The sequence below is a fragment of the Ursus americanus genome, chromosome 24, assembly GCF_024610735.1.
Source record: "Ursus americanus isolate L20-20 chromosome 24, mUrsAme1.1.p, whole genome shotgun sequence".
In the NCBI taxonomy this organism is placed as follows: domain Eukaryota; kingdom Metazoa; phylum Chordata; class Mammalia; order Carnivora; family Ursidae; genus Ursus; species Ursus americanus.
In genome coordinates this window covers 11,162,171-11,184,328 of record NC_142150.1, presented here as the reverse complement: position 1 = coordinate 11,184,328, position 22,158 = coordinate 11,162,171, and the positions used below count along the sequence as shown (strand labels likewise).

Here is a 22,158-nt window from a genome sequence, read left to right as displayed (position 1 = left end):
CTCATCCTCTGTAGCCCATTCAATTACTCTGGGCGGCAAGGCAAAGACAGAAAGCAGAACGGGCATTCTGTGTTTTGCTTATGTCTTTGATTACAAGAACACCAGAGCTCTCTTTTCTTTAATTTGAAATAGAAGCATGGTACATCAAAAATCAACCACATCTGGCAACTGTACTAGCATGGCCAATGCATAAACCATGTTTCTAAGTTCCATTGAATTTGGTTTCCTGATTAAGATAAAGTGGGCCAAACCAGTACAAATTATAAACTCCGAAAGAAAGACTACGCCTCTAACCGTTCCATCTTCCTGGCGCCATCTTGGAACTGTGGATTATCAGGTTCAGTCTCTGCTCTTCTCTCTTCTCAAAACCACTCAGCTCTACTACTGCTCTTATGAACATTATTCACCATTGTCCATCCCTGACATTTAACCAGTTAAAGCTTGTCTTCTTATAGTCTCCCAAAACATACTCTTTCTTTTTTTCTCTTTTATTTTGTAATGCCTTTATTGTGATATAATTCACATACCTTACAATTCACCCATTTTGAGTGTATAATTCAGTGGCTTTTAGTACATTCAGAGTTGTGCGATCATCACCACGAACAACTTCAGGACATTTTTATTACCCCCAAAAGAAACCCTATACCCTATACCTGTCACTCCTGATTCCTTCTTTCCCTCAGCCTTATAAATCCACAATTTTTTTCATATACACTCCCCAAATTCATTTCTCCCAAAGCTCTCTCTTTTCCCTGGTGCTCTAATTCTCTAAGTTTCAGCATATTTCATTTTCCTGCCTTAATTTCTTATAGCATATTAGTCACAAGTCCTGTAGATTCATGCTTCTTTCTGTTTCTGGTCCATAATCTTAATAAAAATTTTCATGATTTGATACCTAAACCTCTAGCAACAAAAACAATGGCTATTCCCTGTGCCCTCAACTTCTCTCTCTAATAAAAATTGCACTCATTGCTAAAATTATTCTTGCTAAACACCACCCTCACTGAGCCATTACTCTTCTTCCTTGCATCGTCTCTAGTCTTCTCTTCCACCCAAAATATGAAATATATCCACTTGAACATATCCAAAGGCTGACCCTTATGCCTCTAATCCACCTTTCTAATCTCACATCCTTATACTCCCCCTGATTCTTGGTCTGCACCTGCCTTCGCAGCTCCTCCAGCAAGAACTCCCATCGCTACTGTCATGCCTCTCTTCTGGCACGGCCCCTGCCTACGATGTCCTCCACCTTTGTATCTGCCTGACAAGTTCTATCCTTCCTTTAATCAGAAATCCAGAAAGAGATTCTCCCAGGGCACACTGATCTCTTTTCTATATGGTCGCACTCAAGGGCATCACTCATCTTGGCAACTTATCAAACCTCTTCGACTGCTCGTAATGTTTTGTGTAAAGTTCTTGTCTTCCTCAAACTTCTTGAGGCATATTGTGTGTGCATGTGTGTGTGTGCTCCTACAGAGGTATGTTATTATCATAGTAGGCACCTAGAAAATGTCTTCAGTGAGCATGTAAATTAACAAATGAAGAAATTAACTGCTGGAAAACTTTGAGGAAATGTTGGGTATTATTTTTATAAAAATTAATTAAGTTAAAGCAAAAAAAAAAAGGAACACTTTAAAGTTTTATACTGAGATTCTCATAGGATTAGCTTTTATCTTAAGAAAAAAATGCATGCAGCTCAATTCCATGAACACTTAAATATAACCCAACTGGAACAACAGATAAACTACTGGCTTAAAGTTCAACTCACGATATGTAATATATTTGGATTTCGAGAAACATCTGTTTGAAATTTTTTTTTTTTTTGAGCGTTTTGGGGGAAGGGCAGGTAAAGAAGGAAAGAAAATCACCTTTTTAAAAATGTTCTTCTTTCCCTATTGGATACTTAGCCTTTTAGCCCCCAGTTAGGATAATGACTTCTGCAGGTGGCAAAACATCAGTAGCTCTAACTACTCACCACAGAGGCAGCCTATACAAAACTACTATTATTTCAAAATTGTATGCAGCTCAACTTAATTCAGGAATGAAAGTAATATTCTCAGGATACAAAAAGCCAGCCCAACAAAATTTGTATTATGCATTCACCATATTGGTGAATTTGCTAATAGAATCTTTCATTTGCTAATAAGAAAGTTATTTTGGAAATAAGTATGAAAAGTAAATATTGGAAATATTTTCAAAATTACCAATTAAAATTCAAGGTAAAGAAGGTAAATTTTACTCCAAATCGTTGAATGATTCCTTTATAAATTACTTATAAGATTCTCTACATTTGAAAGAGGCCATTAGGTATTCGTATTTCATTACATTCCATGGCAATTTAAAGTTTCTATTCATAATGTTAAGTGACAAGGTGATTACAATGAATTTAAAAGAACTTGTAAAGTATAAAAAGAAAAATGCTTTTCATTAAAAAGTTATTAGCAATTTACCAAAAGGTATGATTTTTCACTTTTTAATGATTAGACCTGAAAATTTTTAGTTATTCTGATTTTCATGAATACTTGAAGAAAGAATTTACATTAAACATCTGTATCTAATGAAAAATATATTAGGTGTCAGCTTTCAATTCTGTATATTTTATAGCTCCAAAAGGTGGATTTTTTTTGCTAAGACAGACACTGTCACATACTTTATAGTTGAAACATACTGCCTCAAATGAAGGAAAAATGCAAGATGGAGTTTTTTTTTAATCTTTGTACGTAACATATTTTCCATCCAAAGAATCATAAAAATACACATTTTAAACATACTTTATAATTGTAAGAGATCAATATAATCATTATATGGAATGATATATTATCTCACTCTTACTACATTAATACTACAAAATTTTTTTTAAAAATTATTATATAAAGTTAGCTCAATTTAACCATGACAAGTCCATTAGAACAAACTATATGAAGCACTAATTACAATTTCTCAAGTAAACGTTATAAAAAGTTAAATATCTCTGTTAGGCAAAACCAGATCTTTTTAAATCAGAATTGCATAGTTCTTTTGAGACATTAGATTATAAATACTAAATGCAGTAGGATTCTAGAACCATGGAATCACTTCTTCCCCAGCTCTATCCTTCCATGTTGTTTGGTATGCTTAGGAAAAGATAGGGCAATGAATAGATACAATTAAATCATCTTGGAGAACCGACTGACCCACACTGGAGTATAAAGACTATTGACTTGAAGGTTAATCTAAAATAGCCTGGGTGGCTCAGCTGGTTGAGCGAGCCTCTGACTCTTGATCTCAGCAAAGGTCTTGATCTCAGGGTTGAGAGTTCAAGCCCTATATTGGGCTCCACGCTGGGCATAGAGCCTACCTTAAAAAAAAAAAATAGCCTCGCCTAGAAGTAATATCAAGCCCTATATTGGGCTCCACGCTGGGCATAGAGCCTACCTTAAAAAAAAAAAAATAGCCTCGCCTAGAAGTAATATCTTTATTCTTAAGTTCATATTGTGGACTTCGATCTTCATACCGCCAATTCAGTCATGATTGACAGCTTGCCAATAGACAAAGATCAGGGAATTTGGCTCAAGATTGTGGTTAGTCACCTCCTCATAAAATGCTAGGGCACAATCATATGAAATAAAGATCTGCCTGAAACTTTTTGTCAAATAACTAAATCAGCACACATGCTTATACACATCAGTACATTTCCCCCCAGAAGTATGCGCTTGCCATAATTGCCATAATGATTAAGTATCAATCAGTAGTGTTTTAGACTGGAGCCACCTGGAAAAAGAATCCTTTTTATCTTCTACTTTGCTGAGAAAAAAAGTTTTCCTCCCAGTAAGTTAGCAGTACTAAACTCGGGTTCCTAAAAATACGATAACATCTAATAATGGTATTTAACATTTGAGACTTACCTATACATCAGGCACTTCACATGTATTCATGTTTTTAATCTCCTCACCAATTTGTGAAATGGGTGCTATTATTGTACCCATTTTACAGATGATGAAACTGAGGTATTAGATCAAGTAATTTGCTTAAAATTACTCAGTGAATCTGGATCTTTAACCCATAATATCTAGGTTTAGATTATCATGCTTTTACCCACTATGCTTGGCTACTTAAACAAATATTTGCTGAATACACAAATGACTATTTTCAATAATAAAGCATTCTCCCTAATTCTGTGGTCTTTTTCTTTGTAGAAACTCCAACAAAGCTTTCTGAAACAATAACAACAACAACAAAAACCACTTGGGGCTGATGATACTGTTGCTGTAGACTGAGGAGCGGCCCACCATGTAGATTGGAGAATGGCTGAGAAAGTCACTCGGGCATGTTCCGGCGTGTGGTCTGATTCAAACTGGTGTATATTATCTCTACAGCTGATCCAGACAGGACCCAACTCTACTGCAAACTCAAGTGCGACTCTCAATCCCAGTATATTTCTCTAATTGGAGACCTCAAAGCAACTTATCTGCTGTCGTAACTCAGATTATTCATTGTTTTGAAGGTTGGGAGATAGGAAATGATTCGTCATACCCAGAAGCCCTAGATCAACACCTGCTCCCTGCTGATTCAAAGCCCCTACCCTTCATTTATATCAAGAAAAGACAAAGCTGTTTCTGTCAGAAAAGTTTGGGTAAAAAAATGGGGCATTATCATCTCTGAAAGGTGTCAATCTGTGAACATGAATTTGATTCTTTAAACTTTTGAAATAGCATAAGATACCCCCTTTCCTAAGGAATTTTTATTGACTCTATCAAGAATATGAGAACTCTGCAGGATAAGGATCTGATAAAGGGCTTTAGGGAAAAAAAAAGAAAGGAAAGCTGTTCTGAACTCATTAGACAACAGTTGCATTTGACAGCAGCAACTCTAATAAATAGGCACTTAACTTGTTAATGCTGAAATATGATTAATTTTAGAAATAACTGAAAATTTTGAGATATTATTTATTGATCATATGAAGCATTTCACAACTGGATTTTCTTTTCTGTGAATGTAGGAAAGTCAGACAAAGGGTAAATCACCATAGTATCAATTATTATGATGCATTTCTAAATTTAAGTGAAATCAATTGAACATAAAGTAACTTGTAATATACTTTATGATTTACTCAAAGTCCCTGCATATATCCAAATACATGCACACTTACATTCTAAAAATCAACAATCTTTAAAAACAATGTCAACTTCTTTGATGCTTAACAACTAAAATCTTTTCTCAAAAATATATTTTCATATGGTTCATATAGTGTTATTAACCAAATACTAATTGAAGATAAAGGTAGGCCATTATCTTCAAATGATTAAAGAAACAACAAGTGAAATAAACAATTTGAGAATATTTACACTACTGCATTCATTTCAAAGTTAAGCCAACAACAGTCTTCAATACTCCATCAGCATTCATGAAATTCATAGAATGTGCCTCATGTATTTGAATGATGCATGGATACTATAATCTGGGACTGTTAATTTAATAACATGCTGTTTATTCAAAGTAACAATTAAATGTCTCCCCAAGATTTATTTGTATAATCATTTGATGATCAAATATGTCCTAAGGACATAGTTATAAAATAAATGGGCAACAACAAGTCCATGAACAAAAATCACAAAACAGATGACCGAAGATAAAGATGAAGTGTATACGTTTAACATGTCGCAGGGGACAATGGCCAGAGAAATGTTTTTAGGGAAGAATAAAGGGATGTTTGGGGTTCATTTGCTGTCTTTTCTGAAAGTTGGTCATAAAATGCACCATGGTGCCAGCTATTGGAAAACATACTTGGACTACAAAGACTGTTTTCAACAAGATTAGTAGATATTTCCAAGGATACATGAGTAGTCAGTAAGCATCACATGATGATGTTCTCATGAATCTTATGAATCTTCTCATGTTATCTCATAAACAAATCTGAACTACCATAACTATTTGTTCACCTTAACTGGTTAATTTATTACAAGACAGCTGGCATTTAATATTCTAATATATAAATTTTAATCTAAAAATTTGCCATTGTTGCTTTAATTCTATGCCTAAGAATGTAAAGTGGTATTTATTATTGTCACTGATTAAGAAAGTATATAGCACCTGAAAATTATGTATTATACCTCCATATATGGCATGGATGTGAATATTGGGCTAGGAACCAATGAAATAATTTTTTTCTCTAGCAAACATTTTTATCTACCAAAAAAATCTGAATACATAGTGAGTGTTCCTTAAGAAACTACATCATCCATTTGACATTTTACATATAGGACCAGACATATATGAATTTAGAGAACCATTAATACTCCTTTTGAAAGACATAAAAGAAAAAAAGTTATATTTCAATCAAGTATTACTAAAAAGAGACAGAAAGCCTTTTCACAAGTAAGTCCACATCACTACCTAATTAAAAGCTTTAATTTAGTATGTAAATTTCTACCTTCCAAAAAATGCAGATACTTTACATGGAGACAGTATCAACTTTGAAACTATTTTCAAAGCATCTTTAACTTTCAAGTAGATGAAAAACAAGACTTGAAAGAGAGCTACACAATATAAATTTGCAAATATTTGAGGTGATAATATGGTCAATAATAAATAATTTTAAAATTGACTTCAATGGTTCCATTTCCAAAATATGTGAATTCTAAATGTATCTATTATGTGTAACAAAAATATATTCTAATATAACCATACATTTTTTTCTCCCCTCCTTCTTATCACCATTCTAGTACAAAGTGTATTTTCTTAACTCCAAGTGTTTTACCACTTTAAAATAATCTCAAGGGGGCGCCTGGGTGACACAGCGGTTAAGCGGCTGCCTTTGGCTCAGGGCGTGATCCCGGCGTTATGGGATCGAGCCCCACATCAGGCTCCTCCGCTATGAGCCTGCTTCTTCCTCTCCCGCTCCCCCTGCTTGTGTTCCCTCTCTCGCTGGCTGTCTCTATCTCTGTTAAATAAATAAATAAAATCTTAAAAAAAAATAAAAATAAAAAATAAAAAAATAAAATAATCTCAAGGTATTGGTCTACTTTCTAAGTTGCCATGAGGATATTCACTTGAAAGCTATTACCTATCTACTTTTATGAATTGAAGTCAACGCAAGGTTGTACTTTACTATATCTTGAAGATTCTGTTTCTGAGAAAAATTCACAAGCCATCAGTTGCATTTTTGTTACCAACTACCAGCATCAAAAAAATTATTTTTCTTATTCTTTAAAAGAAAGATTATTCATTTACGTAAATTGCTTTCTCCTTGTTTATGCATATTGATGATTTCAAACTGGGTCTCAAGAGGTGGATTTCTTGGAAACCTAGACTTTTGGAACTGGAAAGGACATTAGAGATCATCCACTCCAAGCCCTTCATTTTATGGTTGAGGACAGTGAGCCCAGAAAAGATAGCTGAGTGACTTTGGGCAAATTTCCTACTGAGTGGCAGAGCCAGAAGCAGAAGCCAGGTCTCCTGACACCCAGTTAGGAGCCAGGTCTCCTGACTTTTGGTCCAAGGATCTTTCCATTACACACACACTGACTCTCTATTCTTTGAGGATGTCTTGGGCTGCCTCCCTGATCAAACCGCTGTGTAAATGATCACATTCACCAAATGAAATGTCTTTGATGACAAGTCATGGGACCTTGGAACCTGCCTACACAATCAGGCTATACTCTAATCACAATCTTTCCCGGCCTCGAACATCTCAATGGCTCCTCCTTGATCATACAACAAATTATAAAGCTCCTTAACACAGTCTTCAAAGCAGTATGCAACCTAGCCCCAATAAATCACATGAAACTCTCCCCTTTGTTGATCACTGCTGTTGATGCCAGCCTTCATTCAGTTCTTCCAAGGTAACGAACTCCTTCCTGTCTCAGCGTATGCCATTCCTTCCACTCAGGCTCTTCGCCCATGCTTTGTCTGCTAGCTATTAATTATTTTTCAGTTCTCGATTAAATGTAAGACCATTTAAAGTGGATCCCCCTACCCCAAGGCCTCTGATGTTTTACTCTATTCCCACTTCCTTCTTTCTACATTCTTATTGCAAACTATATCTTTTAGTGTTCAAAACAAGCCCAATTAATGAATTATTCATTCACTTACTTATTTAAAATGTTTCTTTTTCAAGCTATTCCAAGCCCTATAAGAACTGGTACTCTATTCCCCATCATTATTCTGCCCTCCAGTGCTTAGCAGACTGTATCTGAAACACAGTTAATTGCAATAGTTAGTATTTACTAGCTAGTTGATTATTATGTGCCAGATCTTGTTCTAAAGCTGGTGATTTCATTCAAATTTCCAACAATCCTATGAGCTTGTAATTAGTATTTTACTCGTTTTACCGATGACGACACTGAGGCACATTGCAGTAAGACGCTGGCTTAGTATAACAGGGCTGGTGACCTGTGGAACTGAGATTTGAATTCAAGCGTTCTGACTCCAGAGTTCCTTTATTAAGCTAATGTATTATGCTGCAGCATGCTCAAATATTTGTTGAATATACAAACTTATTCACAAAATCAAATTAACAGTATCACTGAACTATGTAAATGGAATAACAATGACAAAACTTACAGTATTTACAATATGCCTCCCACTAAGTAGGATACCTATTGTATCATTTAATCCCACGGCAACCTTACAAAGACGACACTACTGTTATTACCGCTTTACTGACGAGGAGACTGAGGCACAGACAGGTTAAGGAACTTGCCCAAGATCATACTGCTAGTAAGTGGCAGATCTGGGGTTCAGACACAACAGTATATGTCCAGTCTGTGCTCGTAACTCCCACTCTATGCCGCTTTCCTTGCGATAGCCCATGGCTAAGGACAGCTCAAAGTTATAATAAATTACTTACGTAACAATCATTAGTGAACCCTCAAGAGACCAAAAACTAAAAAATAAAATTAAAAAAAGAGAGAAAGAGAAAAAAAAATCCATCTGCTTAGACAAACTTGACTCCCTGTATGGGATGAAGATAAAAACTCCTCCTTTGTACGGATGTCTTACTAAAAGGCGGTAGCGCCCCCCTTCCAGGGGATATAGAGCCATAGCCTAGTGAAGAGTCCTCATGGGAATGCCTTCTGCGTGTCTGCCCTTACGGTGTGGCTGGGAGCCCTGCACACCCGTAGGCAGTAGCTACATAGACTCGTCAATATAGTGCACACGCTGTGGAATAAGGAGACATCTACCCTTAGGATGAAGGCTTTAAAAAATGTAACAGCCGTGCAAAACCCCAGAGCCATGGTGAGCAAAAGGAACGTTTTGCTAAAACGTGCTAAAATCTTACCGAACCTTGTTAAAACCTTGCTAGGACTTTAGACAAACAGGGTACTCCTCACTAAGCTCCTTAGTTCCATCATCTAGAAAGTGGGGAGAAAAATACCACTTGCCTTGAAGGATTTTTTAAATAAGAAAATAATGTTAGTGAAACCCTTCTGCAAATGATAAAGCACCATATAAATTCTATGTGTACTCAATATTCAAATCTTCTATCTCCTATGTCTATAACGGTCCTTCCCTCAGGTTTTCATTCTGTCCTCTGTGAAAAACTACTGGCGAAAACAGCACTGCTCTAGATGATGAGCCTTTAAATGCATGATTCCATTTTGCACATGCTTGAAATTTTATCCTGTGAATATGCGGGCACAATAGAAACGGGGGAAAAAAAAAAAAAGAATAGGCAGCCTTAGCATGAGGTAGCATTTTTCTCGGAGACCCCTTTTGGAAGAGTACTTAAAAACAAAACTGAAATGAGAAGAAAAATTTCAGTTCAAGGTTGGATGACTCCAGTTAGCTCATTTGGACGAAGGATACATGTTTTTGTTCTAGAGCGTGGGCATTCAGTAGTTTCGGAAGGCGTGCTAGGCAAGTAGGGCAAAGAAATCTAGTTTTAGAAGTCAGATTGCACAGACTGTGGCCTGGGTACAAGGTCAAAAGAACGGGACAAACTGGTCAGCTGCATGAAAGAAAAATAAAAAATCAAATCAGATCAGCATTTAGATGAAACAAGCGATGCACCTTTCAGTGCACGACGCTGGAATTACTAAGCACAGTTCATGTGAGAGATATAGAGAAATTGGTTTAAATTTTCCACATGTTCCAGGTTTCCCAGATGTAAAATCCAAATAATGAAATCTTTCTTCCCAAGGAGCTGTCACATGCCTAGCTTAAGGATATGACATGAGGGGAAAACAAACAAACAAACCCAACACCTGTTATCTTTGCTCCCAAAATGAGATCTTATAACCTTACCTAATAGATTGGTTAACCACAAGGCCAGATCTTCTTTCATCGGTAGCAAATTAGCTTCATGTCTGCTGGCCAGCCATTGGCTATACTGATGCATATCAGAGAGGCCAGGTCCACTGCGTACCTTTGGGCTCAGAGCAGTGCACATTATTTATCCACTTGTAATACCTGTTTTGGAAACAAAAGAGCAGTTGCTTTTTATATAGACATCTCTTGTTAAAATCTTTCTGCCAACAACATGGTAAGGAACCAGGTCCATGGCGTTTTGATGACAGGCCAGGTTATTAATTATTAAACCCCATGAGACACTATTTGCTTTTCCTGTACTGGGCCCATCCCTTTCAACCAACCACCTGGTAGGAAACAGCAGCAATCTAAGGTCAAATAGAAAAATCAAACACTAAGCTCTAAGCTCATGTAAAACATCATCCTGGAAAAAGCTGTCTTCTAAGGCAAGAAATTCCACTTATTCCAAAGTAATAAAAGGAGCTTGATTAAAATTTTAGTGTCCAAGCTGTAAATTCCCAATGTTTGGGTTAATGTCTGAAACCATAGATTTCCACAGAATTTTAGTTCTGAGTGCAAGCAATGATATAATTTGCACAATTTACTGTAAATCTAGGGCCACTACTCTTAAAACTATTACCTGTAAGATTAAGCAGAGCACTTGGTTCTTTGCAGATGGGTAAGCTACCATGGACTCCCAGTTTAGAGAACTGGTGGGGAGACAGGAAAGGAGGTGCTTTCAAAGAGTACTTACTACACTTTTCTCATCTTACAGTTAATGAAAACAACAACAACAACAATAACAACAACAACAACAGAGGATAAGTGACTTAACCAAGATCATGTACACTAGATCATGCCAGAGTCAGCCTTAAATCTGGGTCTTCATACTCTACGACCATTATTCTTTCCAGAATGATACGTTTTACAAAATAGATTCATCAAGAACCCATATTATAACATGAGAATTACACACCATTCTAATAAATACTGCCATAGAGTTTTCTTTTATCTTACTTTTGTCTTCCCACTTTATATATTTTACAGACTAGTTTTGCTTGTAATCGTCTTTAGAGTAGGAGGAATGAAAGGTCTTAGGTTTATAAAATAAAAGATGATTTCATGAACCAACCACCTTATGAGTAGCACAGTCCCCTGCAGGGGTTGTAGAAAAGATGCTTGAATATATACTTGGCCTTGAATGTAGCACTTTGCATGCACCATTTATAGGACCTAACACTACAGAAGTAATATAAACAAGTAAGGTAAGGTAAACAAACTCATCAGTTTAACAATGTGTAGGACTCTATTCTATATACAAATAGTGCACATGAAATAACCAAGTGTAGTATGACTAATGAAAAGGAAAATATTTGCAGCTGGCAAGAAGTCTGATAGGATATACTGGGGTTTTCAGCTGTATTTCAATACTTACGGTATTTTAAATTTACCAATATAAGCTGTATACACTTCCGTCAGTTTTATTCTTTACATTGTATTCTTTTCTACTTAATATGAAACTCTAATTCTCTTAGCATTGGTTAATTTTTTGCCTTTTAAGACTGCTTTTGAAAAAAAACAAGATAATATTGGTGTTCAGAAAATTGCAAAATGTGACTGTCTCCCAAACATTTTGCTGTAGTATTAGAAAAGACTGGTAATGTGACTCAACACCTAAAAAGCGTCATAAATGTATAATTTAAAAATAAAGACAATTTCATTTGCAAAGCAATTATGCTTTAGAATAACTTTTTGCAAAAAAATTACCATAAATTATCTTTGAAACCTTTTTTCTATATCTATAAATCTCTATATATCTAATTATCTAAAGTGAACCAGTGCAAATGTGAAAGATTTTTAATACATTTTGTCATATGTTAGTAAATTATCATTACAGGAGCCAGAATATCATCTTTGCCTATTTTTTTGCTCTTAATTATATTATTCATATAACGTCCTGAAGCTTTCTCCAAACCCTATGATTAAGTACTAGAAATCTAAAACATTTTTGCTCCAGTTCTTTTAAAAATAGGTCCCAAGACAGCTCCCTGTGGCTGGTTAGGATTCCTGTAGGCTAGCTAGCCTCAGAAACGAATATTTAAGTAATAATACATTTAAGCGCATGATTCATATATTTAGGTAACTAATTGAAATCTTAAAAGGGTTACCTCTAAAATGTCTTTCTTCTCAAGACACAATCTCTCCCACTACTTTCCTGAAAGTGAGATGTGGTAGTTCAGTAACTTTACCTACATCCTATTATGTGCTCTGCAAACTTCCATTTAAGCACCAGAATCCTACTTTGCTCTGTAAAAGCAAGAAGACACCTCAGATTCTTAAGCTCATTGTCTAGCAAAGAATTCATCAAGGGATAGTTTACAGTAAGCCTAATGGCAAGTAACAGTTTCAATGAGTCAGAGGGACACAATCGTTCCCCTCAATCCTTCCGAACAGTGAAGTTTTTCTTATCCTTGACAGTGGCACATTTATTTCTCATGTAGTCTGTCCTGTATTTTGCCAGAAACGTAATTCAAACTATCTTCTAATATTTATAGACGATCAGTAAGTAAAAACAATAAGAGTAATTAAGCAATTTTTGTTATGCTGCTTTGGATATAATCAAAATTATATACAAAGGGGGAAAAAAACAATAATAAGGTTATATTTCCCCAGGAAGCAAAAGTGGGAGAAAGTAGGTTTAGTGGGTAATTAGCGGGCGATAGAAGTTAAACAATTAAACATATGCCAAATATGTGGACCCCTAAAGTCACTGTCATAGACAGGGACTCTTCTGCTTACATGCCTTGGGAAAAAATCGGGATTTCAACCCAGGTTTTCCTGATCCATTTTTCATATTTCAGATCACCATCAAACCTAGCATGACTCTGTGGTTTAGTTGAAAGTCACTGCATGGAAATCTTCGATTTAAATATGGCAGAGACATGAATAGGAAACACGGAAATGAATCCAGCTAGGGATTTGGAGTGTGGAAGAATTATCCCATGGTGAAGCAGTTTCTAATTGAAATGATTAAACTCGCATGAATAACAATCAAATAAATTTATATTACTCAGGTAAGAAGATCACTACAGGATTGTAACCTTTTTAGAATTTTCAACTTTAACCAACTGGATGAGTTGAATTAGATCACAAAGAACGAATTATAACAAAAAGATAATTTCTGATCCTTTGAATTATCCAAAAGTTTTCAAAAACCGAAAGAGATGCCAAGGAGTAGTTTTTAAAGATGGGAAATAAAATGATTAAGGATCCATTAGATTTGAAGAAAAAACATTAGGTTTGGGGGAAAGAAAAACATTTTATATACTATATCTAAACATTGAAAGATGTTACCATGAAAATTCATATAATCTAAATATTTTTAAAACTTGATAAGTGACTTTGGTAAGTACTAAGCAAAGCCAATTGCTTTGCAAACTGAAGGACTCAAATGCTTCTTTGACTCTCTGAACTACGGCTTCTCCAAGCTGTATGGGTCTATCTAAAAACGGATAACTCAACCCTCAGGATTTGGAATTCAGAAAAATAAGACTTAAAGGGAAAAACATGCGGAAACTTAATACAGATTCTTCAAAGAATGTGTGTGTGTGTATTATTTTTTCTTTCTTTCCATAGTAGAACTGATTCTGGAATAACCATTATGAACATGATGAGACTGGACTAGCCCAGGGGAAGAAGAAAAAATTAATGACTCCATAAGTAAAATATCACATGTTTAAAGACTGTTTAGTCTGTAGCTCCAGAATCCCAGTTGAAGACATCATAGTTTTAACTCTGAACAAAAAGTATGCTTTAACGCCACCTAGAGGTGTGCTTTGATTACGACCAAGATGGTTTCCAGTCTCTCTGTAGACTTTGCTGACATGTTATCAAAAATGTATTGCGTAAAAAATAAATTGTAAAGAAAGAAAAATAAGAGTAAAATTATAAACATTATATCACTACTGTCTGCTATGAGATCCACTAAGAAGCCTGATTAATAGATAGAATATTAGATTGGGAATCAGAAGTCCTGGGGTCAAATACTGGCTCCACTACCTAGTGGTTTAATATCTGTTCTATTCCAGTTGGATGACTTTTCTTTGTACTGGAGTTCTCCAGTGTATACAATGGAGGCAAATACCTCAAATACAATTGTGAAGATTAAATATTTGTGCCATTTTTTGGTATATATTTTATATCCAGTAAATACTAGGTGAACCTAAATCACCCTCACAGAAAATGTGCCAAAATAAAACTCCTATTGACATATTTTAAAAAGAAAAACAGTTCTGTAACAAAATAGAAATATTTTATAGAAGTATAAATCACTAAAAAAGTCAAAAAAGGAGAAATGAAAACAAAGTATTGATGAAAAAAACCCATAAATAATGGAAAATCCAAAGTTTTCTTCATATTGACAGGGATGAAACCCCAAGGTGATGAATGAAATGTTAAGCTCTAAAGTGAGAAGTGTACATGTGTTTTTACAAGCTAATTTGGTAACAAATTATACCTCATTTTTGATACCAGTTAAAGATAGGGGAATGCTATACTTTCAAAATAAATGACAAAGGATGTCACTACACACCCCTCAACACACACACACACACACACACACACACACACACACACGCAGACTCCTTAATGATAGTCATTTAAAACAGAGTGCTAATGAACCCACAGTCAAGAGACCCATCCCTAAAGGCCAACTTTGTTCTGATCTACAGCACTGACCTCATCTCTATTCAATTGTGTGCGTTATGAGTGTGAAACAATGAAGAAACAAAATTTGTAGGCCAATAACACCATTTTAAAAAATTTAACGAAGAACACCCCAAGCCAAACACCCTTTCAAAATTTGGAAGGAGAAAAAGCTATCTTTCAACTGAAATTCAAAGAACTAATAACCAACAACCATTCTAGATGGCTCCGCCATCATTCCGAGCTCTTTCCTCCTATGCGATTCATTTAGGCTAACCCATAATGTCTCTGCAAAGCTACGTATTCTCAACCAATGTCATGAATGCCAAATCTTAACCTAAGGCCCTAATCAGAAAATAAAAGTCTAAACTTTAATCAGAAAGATTATTCTACATCTTAGAAGTGGACCTACATCCTGGCTAAGAGGCACAACTTGTCCACAAATTTAAAAAAAAACACCAAGATTAAAGGCAAAATGACACACATTACCAATTTTTCTAATTATGTAATAAAATCTTTAAACTCAGATGGACCTTAGAAGATGTAGCAGTCAAATCCCTGGTTTTTAATAAAAGACTAGAGGCCTAAGATACTTTGCCCAAAGTAACAAGGTTATTTAGTCACAGAATCATTAAAAATATCCTACTCAGCTCTCCTTGCATCCAATTTCGAGTAATGTTAAGTTTTTTTTCCAGGAAATCTTTCTCTTCTTGCAGCCCCATGATGATTTGTCTTGAACTAAATGACGGTATACCTGCAATAATTCTTTCTCAAATCATGACCAAAAAAATAACACTGAATGGGGATTGATTCTTATATTTTCACGGATTTTGAAATTCTTTCAAGTTTTTAAAAATCCTACTAATCCATTCCTCCAAAGAATTTAGCACTGGTTTTTGGACCCCTACCAGATTAACTTGAAACATAACTTGAATAGAAAACCATCTGAAAGTCATCAATCAATTAGACTATTTAAGGACTTACCTTACCTCAAAATTTCATCTAAGTTGATTAAGTCAACCTTAATTCATGAGAACATTTTGGGGGTTTTGATGTTGTTTTTGATACAAAGACTTCTGTTTTACTGAACTATAAGGTGGTTAAGAGCTAGCAGAGTTCTACACTGTATTGAAAAAAAAAAATATATATATATATAGTGTATAGTCTCGTATAAGGGAAGAACAGTAGTTAAAACTCAATTGACCCTGAAAACATTTAGGAAAGAAAAACTACACAAGCATACTCATTTTGACAAGAGGTATTTTCTACCTTCTCTCCAGTTCTTTTCTCTAGTCTAAAAACACTGAGTGGAAAATCTTGATTGTTGCTTGGAAGAAATAGTGGGATCCTGTTTGTGCCTCTATAGCAAAACCACAAAGATAACCAAAAGAGCCTTAACATCAGTTGCAGTTTTAACAAAACTAGGCAAAGAAATTGTCAGAGCCGCATTGTTTTCAACCGAGGTAACTCTGACCTTCCAAAGGCTCCAAAAATCTATAATACAGACTGGGAGCCTTGAATCAAAATTCTAAAATTACACATAACACACTTGCGATTAACGAAAGACCTGACATGTCACCATACCTGCAAGTTTAAGCTTTAACATTTCTTACCAAGATTCTAGAAAACTTAGTGGCAATCGCATGACCTTTTGCACCAGGTAAAAGAAATGTGCCGGGTGACTGTATCTCCCAGTAAAGCACAGTCCACATCACAAAAGTAGGGCGTTGAGCACTACAGTGAAGACATAAGCCCAAAGTTTAGTTAGCACACAGGCTGAAATTCAAACTACCTTTCTGTTCCAGAGCCGGTTCAGGGAGCCCTGTGTGAAGGCCGCAATGTGCATTGCAAAGGCTGTCTGTCCCATGCCTCAGACATCTGTCCCTTACCTTCTCTTAGGCGGTCAGAACCAGGACGCCCATGTTGGAGAAGGTCACCACAGCCACCACCTCCTCCTCTGAAGTTAGGGGGGGAGCATTCCTCGAGAAGGAACCCATTGATCGATTTCAAAGGCTGGGCCAACTAGATCCCAGCTGCAGCTAATCAGCGTCCCCACAGCTAGGAGGTTGGGGGAAGGAAGCAGTGAGCCACAGAGGCTCGTTCCCAGCCTCGTGTCTGTGAATCTCAGCGCTAGGTGAGGGGAAAAGGTGGACTTCCCCTGCCTGGCTGGCACGTCGACCTGTCTGAGCCTTTATTTTAACACGAGGAGGCCAAATGGGTGTTCCTGTGCACATGCAGATCTTATTTCCCCCACAAAAGATCTCCTCTACACAACTGATTTAGCTTTGTTGGAGAGGGTACTTGGGGAGAGGGAGGAGTTTACAAGAGCGACGGTAAAGTTTTGCAAACTCTTAACTGGAAGTGGATGAAGGTGAAGGAGGGTGAGAGAAAGAAGGTGAAGGTGGAAAAGTAAAGCCTTTGATTTCCGAAAAGGTAAACTGGAGGGAAGTACTGCACAACCCGCCCCCACCCCAGTTGTACTGGAATGTCGAAAACAGAATCTGTTAACCCCTGCTTTTGCTCCCTCTCTAGTCAAGACTGTAGAAACTTCGGATGTCTGGGCTAGGCTAATGGCAATTTACCTTACTGGGCTGATAGAATTTAATTTTGCCGGAATACCTAATGCTTCCAAAGCAAAGTTGGCTCCTCTGCTGCTCCCCAAACAATTTAGGATTCCAAAACCCTGCTCTCTGGATGAAAAGAACAACACTACTATGCAAAATCTTCCCAGAGGGGGTTGATTCATAGGCTAGCGTTTGTTTATTCACGTTAAAAAAGCTCAACTCTGTGAAACTCATCAGTCGAAAACAGGGAGTATGTCCCCAAATCATAAATGTCGTGTTCTTTCCTCCCATCCCGGCCTCCTCCACTCTAGGAAAGCATTCAGGATCAGTCCATGAAGACCGCTCTCGCTCCTCTCCCCTCTCCCCAGTAACCGACCGCGTTGAGCAGGCATCAGAGACCCCTGCGCACCAAAGCAGAAGTGTGCGTTTAGAATCGATGTGCTAATCACAAGTCCTCACTTCTGTCCCTGGTTGGCTGAGCCGCCCCAGCGGGCTCTCCGTGCGGCAGTCATTTGGGCTGTTCCACAATAGGGACGAGGAACACATGGTTGTGTCCAGGGAATCCGAGTCACCCACTGCAGTGCCCACCCACTGAGCGCCAGAGGCGTTCCGGCCGTCCGCGCTCCCCGCCGGTCCCAGCCGCGCCCCCGAGGTCACCGGACGGAGCGCCCCTCCCCCGCCGCCCCCGGCGCCCCCGCAGGCAGGGCTCCCGCAGCCCCGGCTGCTGAGCGCGCGCGGCGGCTGCGGCGGCACCGGCGGGAACCCGGCCGGCCCGCCTCGCTCACCCCGCGTCCGGAGCTGGCTGCTGGCGGCTCTCAGAGGCGCCGGGGCTCCCGGCTCGGCTCCCGCAGCGTCTCGGGGCCGGCCCCTTCCCGGCGCAGGTCCTGCAGCAGCCGCGCTCCGCACCCCAGCAGCCCGGCGGCAGCGGCAGCAACTACAGCCGCACTGCCCCTCTTCATACTTCTCTGATGGCTCCTCTCGGTGCTGTTTGGGAAAACGATTTTTCCCCCCTGCCAGAAACAGATTTCCTACATTTCATCAGTCCACATAGACCGAGCGGAAGTAAAATGCTTACTTTTTCTGGTGGACGGCAAACGCAATTGACACTGATTTACCCTTCAAATGGGGAGAGATTGTATTACAAGCCCTTGGCAGCAATTCCGAGGTTGGGGCCAAGCTCCAGCCCCCCTGTCCCCCAAACACTAACCTAAGAGAGAAAGGGCGGGGGTGCAGTGGGGAGGGGATCATATTTAACTCCAGGGTTTTAACAGAGTCAATGGCTTTAGCACAATATTAAAATGGGGTGTTGGAAAAGTTTTGCTCTCCTGGCCAGTGATTTGCAGACTCAGAGGCATGAGCTTTCCAGTAACTTTGGCCGCTCTTCTTTCCAAATTGAACAATTTGATTTCTTACAATTCTTTTTCAACATCAGGTTTTAGAAGAGGCAGCACTCAGGGCTGCTTTCGCTTTACCAAAGGAAATACAATTCCACCCTTCCTTCTCTCAGCTAAAGCTCAGCTTTACGTTGAACGTCATGGACAATTTTCTCCAACTGTTGTTTATTAGTGCATGTATTTTGAGATGGAAAGTCTTCCCATGTAGTGGACAGATGTTCAAGTGTCTGCTTCAACTCTAATACACATGTGACTCTTCCGAGTGTGCTAATAGCGGCAGGTGACCACTTTCCGTGGAGTGTACATGGAAATTATCACACTATTGTGTTGTGATTTTGTTTGCTTGTTCATCAGTTCCCTGTGCGTCTCCATCCAATGCATATGATTGCATTGACAGATATTCTGATCCTCTCCTGGATACCATTTTTTTTTTTAATGGTAAGTAACTGACCCTACCCATCCCTGCAAAACAGAAACTGCCTGTAGATCTGCATTGTAAGTGATGTGAATACTTCCAGATATAATTGAAAAAAGGCATTTTGCATGTACTAAGCTTTCATCTGGAAGTGGTTATTTGCTCTAAAACATCTAGAAACAGGCATCAGTTATTTGCTTGTCATAGCAGTACGAATAATGAAGAAAGGGAGGAGGATTGAAAAGTTTGGTGGCATTGAACTCCAAGGTTTTTATTTTAGTTGGGTTTGATGTTGCAGCTGTGTCCGCCCCATAGTCCTCCTTGGCTTCCCACAAGACAGTGAAAAGAGCCATTCCTCATTATAAAGGGAAGGAAATAGCATTATAAAAAGCCGATATGATTGCATAGACACACATAAACAACAACGACAGAACACACAGAGCAGGTGACTGATGAATTTGAGTCAATGATGCTGAATAATAACAGTTCTCAGAATTTAACCAGATCTGAGTATTTCAAGAGCCCCAGTAAAGTATCTTCAATTTCCCAATCTGTGCCAGTTAGGTAAAAGGCCAAACATCCTTGATAATTTTTCCTGATCAAAATATCATCATCCAATCGATGTTAATTTAAGTGTCATCAGGGTATACAGTAAGAGTTCAAAGACTCTAATACCATGAATTCTGAAAATCTTATATCCTGTTTCTCTACAGATATAAATATTCTTGTCACATTGTTCGATATTGATAATTTAAAAAGCAAAGTGCAAGGCAATACTTTTGTTGATTTAGGAGCAACGTCCAATCCACTGTAGGAAAATAAGGAAGCTTCCAGAAGCATTGGGAGTGTGTAGTTATTCAAATTACTCCCTCTAAGGCCCCTCTCGTCCTCCAGGTATTTTTAGTTTTAGTACCTGCATTATAGCAGATCCTCTGTCCTTTTAGCAACAGTCACAAGGAAAATACTAGGAGAAATATGCATTTTCCCCCTCAACATCTGAGAATTGTGCTGAATATTCTTTGGTGACAAAAGAGAAGTGATATAGGACGCCTGGGTGGCTCAGTTGGTTAAGCGTTGGCCTCTTGATTTCGGCTCCGGTCACGATATCAGGGTTGTGACATCAAGCCCCACCCCCTACCCCCCCCACCCCCGCCCCGGAGCTGCACTCAGTGTGGAGTCTGCTTCAGAATCTCTCTTTCCCTCTGCGTCTGTCCCTCCCCCAACCTCCCACTCTCTCTCTCTCTCAGAATAAATAAATAAAATATTTTTTAAAAAGAGAAATAATACAAAAGATTTTTGAAGAGGCATCAAAATCTTTTCATTTAACACTTTTCAGCATTTGTAACAACTCCTGCTTGATTTTTATTTTGTGATTTTCAAAATAAAAATTTTGTTTATGCATTCCAATTGGCCACTGATACATTTGTCAGACACTCTCTTTGTCCAAGAATTTTCTTGCCTTGGTCTCAACCTAAACATGCTCATCTTAGAAAACCATAGCCCAGTAGACTCAGCTATAACATACTCTCAAGTGCGAAGGTGAAGGAAACAAATTCCTCATCTAACGAAGTAAAAAAAAAAAGTCTAAGTACATTTGTGGAGCTTGACAGTGTAAAGAAGAAAAATCAAGCCAGATTTAGAGAAAGCATAGTTTAGTTTTCCTTTTTAAGTTATCACAGCTTCGAGGATTCTCATATTGAAAGTTTGGGGGTTGATACGTGTTTCCGGCATTCTAAACCTTCAATATTGTCTCATATATGAACTGGACCTTTTCTCTTAGAAAAAAAAAAAAATATATATATATATATATAATGAGCAATAGAATTATTTATTTTTTCCTCACCTATAGGTTAGCCTCTCCTCCTCCCCTTCCCCTCTCTCTCTTCTCCCTCTTTTCTCTCCTTCACAGAAATAATAAATACTCACTTATTCTGAAAAGTGGGGCAAACCTTCACTGGATGATGGGAATCAGACAGTGTGTTGAAAGACATTAAATCACGCGGAAAGAAACATTGGGTAAGACAAATTTGCAAAGGGGACCAAGACATTCTATTCCTAAATAAGTACGAAAAGGCACTTAAAGATGGCAAATGATAACTGGAGAAGCAGGTGAGAGTGATGATACAGAAAGCAGCCTGAAGATACGCAGTGCTGACGCAGAACCCCACAAAGCGATGGGATCAGTGGAAGCACTTACGTTTTACCGAAGTACTTCATCAGTGATGTCAAACATCCTTTTATTTCCCTCCCCAGCATCTCGGCCCCTAGGATCAGCCTTCAATCGATATACACCGAAATAAAAATTTTGAAAATGTCATAAGGCAGACAAAAGTACTTGTATGGTAATTACAAGCACTGTTAGGGATAAGTCAAGGCTGTGACTTTTCCTCACCAGTCATGTATAAAACTACAAAGAATAAATGAGAGAAATTTCCTGGAAAAAGTTCAGGGTTTACTCAGTTTGACATGCAACTTAAAAAAAAAAAAAATCTATTGCTTTACTCTCAATGGAGAACTTTAAAGTTTATCAGCACAGCGGCACAGTAGCATTGATATTCGTTCCCTACTGTTCAAGGCACATATTTTTGCAAAATGTGTGCTCTATATAAGCCGATCTCTTCTCATTTGTACACGGGGGATAGATAAAAATCATTTCATGAACGATGCCATTTATCTCATCTAGTTTTAAGTACCCTATTCAATGTATACTGGTGTGTGGTTTTCCTCGTCTGAGTTGGAGTTGGGTTTTTTTCCTTTTCCTTCATTTAATATTTTTGTGGTTTGTGCCCAAAACTTTTGTTAAAATATCATGCCATCCTAATTGCAGGAAGCTCAAATTTAATAATGAGTGTTT

The 22,158-nt window shown here is 37.8% G+C and overlaps 1 protein-coding gene across 4 annotated transcripts in view; it reads right to left on the bottom strand.

The window, feature by feature from the left end:
* The window catches only part of GAS2 (growth arrest specific 2), a 128,158-nt gene extending 109,630 nt beyond the window's left edge, over window positions 1–18,528 (bottom strand). For 2 of the 4 annotated variants that reach the window (XM_087855349.1, XM_045808678.2), the window contains exon 1: window positions 10,225–10,483. In XM_087855349.1, coding sequence (XP_087711475.1) covers window positions 10,225–10,369 — 145 coding nt within the window. In that variant the 5' untranslated portion in view covers window positions 10,370–10,483. Of the gene's footprint in view, window positions 1–10,224; window positions 10,484–16,820; window positions 17,113–18,280 lie in introns of those variants that run through there. The other 2 variants (XM_087855348.1, XM_087855347.1) reach the window with 2 other exon arrangements.
* Window positions 18,529–22,158: the final 3,630 nt, after the last annotated feature.